The sequence below is a fragment of the Colobus angolensis genome, unplaced genomic scaffold (genome assembly GCF_000951035.1).
Source record: "Colobus angolensis palliatus isolate OR3802 unplaced genomic scaffold, Cang.pa_1.0 Scaffold402, whole genome shotgun sequence".
NCBI classification, from domain to species: Eukaryota; Metazoa; Chordata; class Mammalia; order Primates; family Cercopithecidae; genus Colobus; species Colobus angolensis.
Genome location: NW_012117400.1, coordinates 1,080,924 through 1,090,542, shown reverse-complemented (window position 1 = coordinate 1,090,542; position 9,619 = coordinate 1,080,924). Strand labels below are relative to the sequence as shown.

General features: G+C 54.0%; 1 protein-coding gene across 1 annotated transcript in view; it reads left to right on the top strand.

Moving 5' to 3' along the window:
* The first annotated feature begins 62 nt into the window (after positions 1 to 62).
* ZFP92 (ZFP92 zinc finger protein) overlaps positions 63 to 9,619 on the top strand; it is a 14,453-nt gene continuing 4,896 nt past the window's right edge. The window contains exons 1-5 of the mRNA XM_011955926.1: positions 63 to 242; positions 6,776 to 6,826; positions 7,142 to 7,268; positions 8,693 to 8,797; positions 9,109 to 9,613. Coding sequence (XP_011811316.1) covers positions 6,794 to 6,826; positions 7,142 to 7,268; positions 8,693 to 8,797; positions 9,109 to 9,613 — 770 coding nt within the window. The 5' untranslated portion in view covers positions 63 to 242; positions 6,776 to 6,793. The remainder of the gene's footprint in view (positions 243 to 6,775; positions 6,827 to 7,141; positions 7,269 to 8,692; positions 8,798 to 9,108; positions 9,614 to 9,619) is intronic.

Here is a 9,619-nt window from a genome sequence, read left to right as displayed (position 1 = left end):
CCCACGCTGCCGCCGCCCCGGCCCCGCCCGCTCCCTGCACCGGACGGAGACTCCCCTTCAGGACACTCCTCGCGAGCGGTACCCAGAGGCGAGATCGAGACACGCCTGGGAGCCCCCACCCCCGCCCCCGTTTCCTGGGGACGCGGCCTCCGAGGGCTTCTCGGAGGAGGTGGCGGCCTTGGCCTCGGGCCTGCCGGGGGCGGGAAGGGAGGCCGACTCCCTCGGCCGCCCGCCGAGCCCAGGTAGGAGGGCCGAGCTGGGCCGCAGGGGTGCGGGTAAGCGGATAAGGGGTCCGTCTCGGCAGGGTGCAGGTGGCGAGGGGGATGAGGGAGCGGTGGCGGCGGCGGCGGCGACAGGCAGGGACGCCCTGGGAGGCGGGCTAGCACTGAGCAGCCGAACCAGCCCTCGGGGCCGCCCCGTACCAGGGGCGCCAGGGGAGAATAGCCATCCAGGGCTGGGCGCTGGGAGCCGCGGCCCGTGTTTGTCAATTTCTCTCCTGATTGGTTTCCAGCCACCGGTCCCGAGGCTGGCTAAAGAGCATCCCGTCGCTGATCCGCCTGGTGAGTTTGGATTTTGCACCTCTGGGTGTGAGAGTGCTGGGCATACTGGTATTGTGAGGTTGTGGCACTGCTGCCCAGGCACCGGCCCTGAGGGTCTCCAGATGGGGGCAGGATGCCCAAAATTGTGCTCCAGAGGGTATCAGGTGGGGGCTGGTGCCTCGCGGTGGTGCAGGGTGTTGACCAGGTGACTGGCATACCATGGAAAAGCATAAGCTTAGCCAAGCCAAGGAGGAAGCGAAGGGCCTATGGAAGGTGGTGGGCAAGGGTGAGAGAAGGAGCCAGTCGAGCTGGGCAGAAAGCAGCGCCCAGCACTTCCCTGCAGGGCTAGTTGCGACTGATTCAATCCCACAGATACCTCCTGAGCAAGCATTTGAGATCTGCCAGGGACACAGCGGTAGTAAGCCCTGCCCTGTGGTTCTCGTTCTAGTGGCTGAGCGCAGACAATAAACAGAAAATGTTTTCCATTAGTAATTACAGAGTCTGTTAAAAGGCAGTAAGAGCTGGGGAAGGGAGGTCTGGTTGCCAGTTTAGGTGGTGTGGTTAGAATAAGTCTCATTTCAAAGGCGACATTTCTACCAAAACTCAAAGGTGGTGAAAGAGCGAGGCATGTGGTTATGGTTTTGGAAGAGCATTCTAGGCACAGGGAATCCCCTGTGCAAAGGCCCTGAGGCAGGAGTGGCCTGGCTCACCGGACCAAGAGTGTGGCGGGAGCGGAGGGAGGTGCAGAGGTGGGAGGAGGGTTGGGCAAGGTCAGGAAGGGCTGTGTGAGTTTACTCTGAGTGACACGGGCAGTCCAGGGATAACTGTGAGCAGAGCAGGACAGGACCCGACCCGCCTCTTAGAAGGATCCCTCAGCAGCCTGGGTGGCCCCCTTTTGGCTAGGTTAGCCTCTGCCCCCAGAGGGCAAGGCCTGCCCAGCTGCAAGGAAGCTCCTCAGAGGACTTTTTCAGTCTAGGCTGCATGGAGGGCCCTGGTCGACCCATGCAGGACCCAGGCCAGGCCTTGGCTCTGGGTTTCTCCAGTTTCCTTCTCCAGCCGTTCTGCCAGGTGGGCAGCAGGTAACTAGGGCCTCAGACCAAGGAAAGCTGGTGGCGCTGAGAAAAGCAAGATCTCCCAGGATGGAAGAAACCCAACCAAAGTGGCCATGCCTGTCCCTTGTTGTGGATGAAAAAGCCCCAATTCCTGCTCCCACTGAGGGGGACTGCTAGATGCTTTTCTGAATGTTGTTTGTCTGTGTGGGTTCTTTTTTCTTTTTCTGGGAATATCTCCCCATCTAGTGGTCGTCTTAAGGCATCCCGCTGGAGCCAGCTCTCCCCTTGGTTGGCCAGGCTTCCTTGCCAGCAGTGGCCCTGCACTCATCCCCTTCCCGGCCCTCCCCGCGTGGAGCACCCGGCATACTCAGTTCCACCCATAGGCTAAGGTCCACAAGCAGGGGTCTTGGGTCCGAGGCCCCTCACAGAGGTGGAGCAGCCATGGAGGGACTGGCAGTGGCACAGGTCACCCAGGTTGATGGGCCTTCCTGGCTTCTTACCTGAGGCGCCGAGGTCTGGTGGATTCTCACCTGCGTGCCCAATGCTGCGCCTCCGGGGAGCCTGGCTTCGGAGCCCAGGATTATCCTTCTGCTTGGCCTCTGCTCTGCTGGTCCCCAAAGGTCACAGGGTCTTTCCGGTCCAGCTGGAAGAAGCTGCTCTCTAGTTCCACCAGGCGCCTTCCAGGTGCTTCTGTCCTCAAATGCACAGAGCAGTGCCTGCCTCGGTGTTACTTAAGTTCTACGGGCACAGGGTTTGTCGTGTCTTTCTTTCCAGGAGTTGAAATTGTAGATGATTTTCGGGAACTAGCTCTCAAGGACAGGCACTGCTCTGCGTGATGGCTTGGTGTGACCAGCACCTCCGCTGGGTCTTCCGATGCTGCACTTGAGTGCGGGTCTCTGTCTCTGGGCGGACTCCCGCCGATGGGGTGTTCACTCAGGGGGTCACCACTCAACAGTGCTGTGCTCCCTTGGGGCTCAGACCTGCCTCAGTACATCTTGGGGTGGAGGGACTAGAGATAACTCCTCCCCCTTTCAACTTGTCCAAAATGGGTAGTGAACTTTCAGTACTGTTATGGTAGGGAAAAAAATGAGCTTATGTTGCTTTTCAAAACAATAATTTTATACTAGTCTGAAAGCACTGGCAAATTATCAGTAGCACCTCCCCCTGCACTTTTAGTTTTACAGGACTCCCAGTGACTGACAGTGTGTTATAATGAAATGAGGTGTTGCCCGCGGACATTAGAATGATTTTACCTTACAGGAACATTTCTTTTTCCTCCTTTTTGATTGAGGTGAGATTCACACAACATAAAAATTAACTTTTTGAGACAGAGTCTCACCCTGTCGCCCAGGCTGGAGTGCAGTGGTGCAATCACGGCTCGCTGCAGCCTCAACCTTCCCAGTTCAAGCCATCACCCCACCTCAGCCTCCCAAGTATCTGGGACTACAGACACATGCCACCACGCCAAGCTAATTTTATGTATTTTTTGTAGAGATGGGGTCTCACTATGTTGGCCAGGCTGGTCTCCAACTCCTGAGCTCAAGTGATTCACCCACCTCAGCCTCCCAAAGTGCTGGGATTACAGGTGTGAGCCACCACACCTGGCCAAATTAACCATTTTAAAGAGAACAATTCAGAGGCCATTTAGTACATTCACCATGTTGTGCAGTCACCACCTCTATCTAGCTCCAGAACATTCTCATCGCCCCATAAGGAAACCTCTAGACCCATTAGCAGTCACTCCCCATCCCCCCATCCCCTGGCACCCACCAATCTGCCTTCTGACACGATGGATTTACCAGATCTGGACAAACATGTTTTATGAGCGTTAAAGGTTCTTTGGATGGCAGGACCCTGGGATAGATGAAAGGCTCAGCTTTTTGTTCTGTATAGCTCTGAACGAGAGAAGGCTGCCAGGCAGGGCCACACAGAGGTTAGACCCGGGGACAGGGAAACAGCAGCTGGGGCTGGAGGGGCCAGCAGAGGCAGGTGGCTAGGTTTCTCGGACTTCCTTTGGATTGATTGAGTTGCATAAGTTTTCAGGCTCCAGGGCATAGGGGCTGTCCCTATTCGTCTGGTGCCTTGGCCCCAGAGTGTGGGGGCTCAATGAGGCAGGGGCCATTTGGGTGTGTGTTTGGTGGCCCCGGAGAGAGGGAAATTGTAGAAAAGTGGTGGGAGTGGGGACTTAGCAAACTGCCCTCGAAGGGCATAGAGATGAGAGGTTTTAGCCACTATTTCAAAACTAGGTCAAGACGGCTCTTGGGAAATGTGATGTTACATCACAAAATGGAATCATACAATATGTGACCTTTCAAGTCTCCATCTGGCTTCTTTCACTGAGTAGTGTCCTCAGGGTTCATCCACATGGTAGCATGTGTCAGAATTTCCTTTCTTTCTATGGCCAAATACTCTTCCATTATATATATAGACTCATGGTGTTGGTCCATCCATCCATCAATGGACATTCAGGCTGCTTCCACCTTTCGGCTGTAGTGATTAATGCTGCTGTGAACACGGGTGCGCAAAGGTTTGTGTGAACCACCTCTTTTCAATTCTTTGGGGGTATATACCCAGAAGTGGAATCGCTGGGTCATACGGTAACTACGTTTAACTCACTGACAAGCCACCAGTCTGTTTTCCAGAGTTCATTTTTTTCTTCTTTTTAATCACCATCTTGCCTTTTTTGTGTCAGCTTTTTTCTTTTTCTCTTTGTGAAAGGTTTTAAAGTAAGTTGCATGTCATTCCCTCCCCCAAATGCTTCAATATTCATTTCTTTAAAAGGGACATTTTCTTCCATGACCCAGTGCCACTATCTATCCAACACAAGAGCAGTAATGATCCCCTACTGTCTTCTGAGGGCCACCCCATAGTCACCCCCTCCCAATGATCCCTAATGCCTTTGACGACTCTCTCATTTATGCCAGCATCTAATTGACGACCCCTCTTGCACTTGGGTGCTGGGCCCCTTAAATCTCTTTTCATCTGGAACAGCCTCTCTCGCCAGTCTCCTTTCTCCCCCCATGACACTGATTTGCAGAGGATACTGGACCCGTTGCTCTATGGAACAGCCCACTTTCTGGGTCAGGCAGGTTGCTTCCTCGTGGTGTCATCTATTCCCAAGGGCCTCTGGACACTGGACATTGAGTGCCAAGGCTGCGTTTACTCTCTTGCAGCCCTCAAATAACCACAGGATGGCATTTTGATATATGATAGTCCTTTCTCTCTCAGTCTTTAACCTAACGGTTTAGCATCCATTCCACCCTCAGGGATTCAGAGCATCAGCTTATGTATCTTGGACCAATGTTGGCTGGCAGGTCATCATGGATGATAAGGGACTTTGGAGCAATTTAAATGCCAAGTGAATACTATAGCTGTCCTTCTCTATGCTCCTGGGACCCTGTCCCCTCTCCCTCTCTCCTGTGGTGTTGTTGGCACAAACTGTTGTAGTCACCCATTGGAACATCAATAAAAGCTTGGAGACCAACAAAATGGAAATCCCAAGCAGAGAAGCAGAGAAACCAGGAAGTAGTTGGTGGGGGTGTGTGCTGAGAAAGGACCAATCTTTTACCCCCCTGTCCTAGTCCTCCTGTGTTGCTGTAAAGGAATACCAGAGGCTGGGTAATTTATAAAGAGAAAGGGTTTCTTTAGCTCAGGATTTTGCTGGCTGGAAAGTTCAAGACCGGGCGTCTGCATCTAGTGAGAGCCTCAAGCTACTTCCACTCAGGGTGGGAGTCGAAGGGAAGCTGGTGGCACACGTGCAGAGATCACGTGGCCAGAGGGGACGCAAGATGAGGGGAGGGGCCAGGTTCTTTTTAACAACCAGCTCTCACAGAGCAAGGACTCACTCACCCCTGAGGGAGGGCATTAATCTGTTCATGAGGGACTCACCCCCATGACCCAAACAACTCCTATGAGACCCCACCTCCAACATTGGGGATCAAATTGCAACGTGACGTTTGGAGGCTCAGATATCCAACCCACCACTGACTGTCATTTGGCATTGAGAACTGATATGGAGAAGTCCTGAGGCCAAGATGAATTTTGTCCACTTTGTCAATTTCATGTTCCCTACTCTTTGCCTTAAACTCAACTTCCTGCTGTCCCCCCCAGGGTCCCACGTGGTGTCATCCTCTGTGCCTGTTCCCTAATTTTCAGCACCATGAATGCCAAATGCAGGACCATCTGAGGGCCAGGGTATGTGCTGTGCTATTGGCTGGCTACTCTCTTTGCCACTCTTAGCCTCCAGCTCTCCGCCTGAATGTCACCCCTTCAGAGAGCACCCCCACTACTGTAGGACCCCCTTGATTCTGCACTGCCCTCATCTCTCTTCTCTTCCTTGAAAGCAAGTCTCATGTCGCAAGGGGAGGTGGTACGTGTGCATTTGGAGTTTCCTTAAGAATCCCAACCTGGGGGAAGGGGATTGGCAGTGGAGCTTCTAGGAATGGCTGAAAAGTTGGGGTCAGGGGGCACTGGCCACATGGGGAGACAGCTAGGAAAAGCAGCAAAAGAAGAAAGGAAAGAAGGAATGGGTTCCCTTGAAAGCCTGGTCAGGCAAGTGCCAGTAGGGGAAGTGGGCATGGCAGCTCAGTTGCAGAAAGTGTCCTGGGTTTGAATGGTGCCCCCCAAAAAGACATATTGAAGTCTCAACTCCTGGTATCTGTGACTGTGACCTCATTTGGAAAGGAAGTCTTTGCAGCTGTAATCAAGGTAAGATGAGGTCATACTGTAGGAGCAGGGTGGGCCCTAATCCAGTGACTGGCATTCTCAACAGACCAGGGAAATTTGGACACAGACACACACACAGAGAGGATGGCTGCACGAAGACAGAGGCCGAGAAGGATTGCTGGCAACCACCAGAAGCTAAAAGAGGCGAGGAAGGGGCTTCAGTGGAGCGGGGACCTCCCAGCAACTGGATCTTGGACTTCTGACCTCCAGAACCAGGAGAGAAAAATGTGTGTTGCTTAAAGGCCCCGATTTGTAGTCCTTGTTATGGCCGCCCCAGGAAGTCATACAGAAGGTCTGATGGTCAGGTGCCCTTGGTGAAGCTGCAGGAGTGAGAACACCACAGGTGGCTGCTGTGCTTCTTATTTCACAAGAAAAACTAAGCAGGGTCTTGAAGCAGGTCACAGATTGGCTGCTCCAGGCTGGCCTGGGCTCACAGGAGGCTCTTTGCATTTCCCTTAGCTCCTCTGTGCCCTGGGGATGGCGGCCATTCTTCTGACCACGAGACCCAAGGTGAGTGGTGGCCCCTCTCCCTGGCCTCTCCCCCTGGCAGCCCCTGTCTGCTGCCTCCTCATGCCCGAGCCTGTCCAACTGGGCTGAGCTTAGGCTACCCTTAGCATCGTTCTCATTTCCTGAGGCCCACAATCTGGGCTTCCTGCCTCTGTCGGCTGTGCTGCCTGTTTTTCTGTCTTACAACTTGTGCAACCCGAGCCTTTCCACCTGCTGAGCCTTCCAGGGCTCCCCCAACCCCACATTTTGTTTCTGTCAGCTCCTCCAGGGGCCCAGGGGGTTGAATTCCCCTGTGGCCACAAGAATGCCTTCTTTTAGGTGCCAGTATCTTTTGAGGACGTGTCCGTGTACTTCACAAAGACAGAATGGAAGCTTCTGGACCTCAGACAAAAGGTCCTCTACAAACGGGTGATGCTGGAGAACTATAGCCATTTGGTGTCACTGGGTAAGTGATCCCCCCCACGATATACACACACCCAGTCCCACCTACTCTGTCTCTGGGCTCAATTTATTTCTGAGTTTCCTGTTTATTGGTTGCTATGAGCCCAAGAATAAATGCATTTCTCCATCAGGCCAGTAATACCAGTAATCCATTGCAGGCCAGCCGCCGTCTCAGTCAGATGCTTTTTAGCTAAGTGGTCTGTAAATGTTTTAGGTAAATGCTTTGGCCTGTAAGTTTCAGTATCAGACTTATCTTGTATATAAAATCATGAATCGACTAAATCTTTTTCTACTCAAAAGAGAGATGCAAATTCTGCTGGAATATTTATGTGCACTCTTTTAGACTTAATTTGTTTCTATGACGGCTGCGTTTTGCATCCATTCCACTTTATAAAATTTAGCAACATTTTTTCCTTCCATAGACCAGGGAGGTCCCACATAAGGACAAAGTGTAGACTTGGATGTCAAGCCTTGAGAAGTCCCTGGAGGAGCTGGGGCAGCTTGGAGCACGCTGCTCTCCCCCTTCCATGCCAGTGCACCCCTACTGCCAGAAGGGGCAGCAATTTTGCCAATTAAAAGGCAAAAGCAGGATTCACAAGCTAGACAGATAGGGGCCGGAGCACTCAGGAATGTTTTCAGGTGGGGCGCAGAACCTCTGAGGGTGCCAGTGACTTGCCCCTGCCTTGCGCAGCTGATGAGAGATGCATGCATGAGACAGAGTGGGACTGGGCCTCTGGTCTTTCCCACAGTGTGCCCAGCAAGGTTGGCTGCCGCAGCTTAGCTCAGACACTCCACTTCCCAGTGGAAATGGAAACACTCTATTTCCCCTTGCCGCTGGACGGAAAATTCAAAGGGGCTTCAACATTGAACCCTACTGCCTTTGGGGTTGTGGGGGTCTGACTCCACAGATTTTTGCCTCTATAATCTAGCCCCATAGAGGGAAAGCAGCTTCATCCCCTGGATTCCTTCTGACCCTCACCAGGCAGACCTGGGGTTCCAGGGAGGGGTCTGGGATCCTCAGTGGAGCTGGATTATGAAACAGGGCACTTCAGCTTTCAGGGCACATGGCTGTTGGCCTCCCAATACTCCCTGGGGCTTGCAAGCCCTTCTTCTGTCCCTCAGGGTCCCCACACACATTCCCGAGTTCTCATGAGCTTCTAAGCCTCCCTGCAGGCCAGGTGACAAACACAGTTGTCCTCATGGCTCAAATCACCAGCTACGGAAGATCTCCGTGCCCGCCTGACCCTGGGCGCGCAGGAGCCCTTGCCCTCCTAGGGGGACTCGGCCCTTTTTCTGGGCCTTCCCAGTAGCGCTCTTTACAGAGTTCTTTATTCTCTGTTACCTGAAGATACTGAGAATGCCCTGAGTTCAGGAGCGATCCTGTCCTTAGCCATAGTGGTCCTGACCTGCTTCATATTCCACGCCCAGGATTTTCCTTCTCCAAGCCTCACCTGATCTCTCAATTGGAGCGAGGGGAAGGACCCTGGGTAGCAGACATCCCCAGAACCTGGACCACCGCAGGATTGCACATAGGTGAGTGAGGTGCTCAACCAGCTCCCCGTCAGGGGGAAAAGAAATAGCAGTGGCAAAGGGGGCGGGGGAGGGTACGCTGCCGCTTTGGGTGGGAAATCCTCCTTGGAGGCAGGTGTCAATCTCCAGGTGTCACAGCAGCCCCGCTGTCTCCAGCCCATCCTCCCGCCCCTTCATCTCTCCTGTCTGCCTGTGTGATTACTTTATGTTCTGTGGTCACCTTGCTCCATCCTCCTATGTCCTCACCTCCTGCTCATTCATCTCTCTCATGCCTTGGCATGAGGGGGACACTGCCTGGTGCACTGTCTTTCCAGGTGACAGAACACAGAGCAAGACTTCGACTTCAACGCAGAAGCATTCTGGACGACAACTCCCCGGGGTAGATTCACAAGGTGGCAAGGAGGGGCAGGCGGCGAGGTCGTCTGTGCTCCAGAGAGGTTCCCAGGGCTTGGGGCCAAGCTCGGCCGCGGGGCCGCAGGGCCCCAAAGGCGCAGAGAAGCGGTACCTGTGCCAGCAGTGCGGGAAGGCCTTCAGCCGCAGCTCCAACCTCATCAAGCACCGTATCATCCACAGTGGCGAGAAACCTTACGCGTGCCCTGAGTGCGGCAAGCTGTTCCGCCGCAGCTTCGCGCTCCTGGAGCACCAGCGCATCCACAGCGGCGAGAAGCCCTACGCCTGCCCCGAGTGCAGCAAGACCTTCACGCGCAGCTCCAACCTCATCAAGCACCAGGTCATCCACAGCGGCGAGCGGCCCTTCGCCTGCGGCGACTGCGGCAAACTGTTCCGCCGCAGCTTCGCGCTCCTGGAGCACGCGCGCGTGCACAG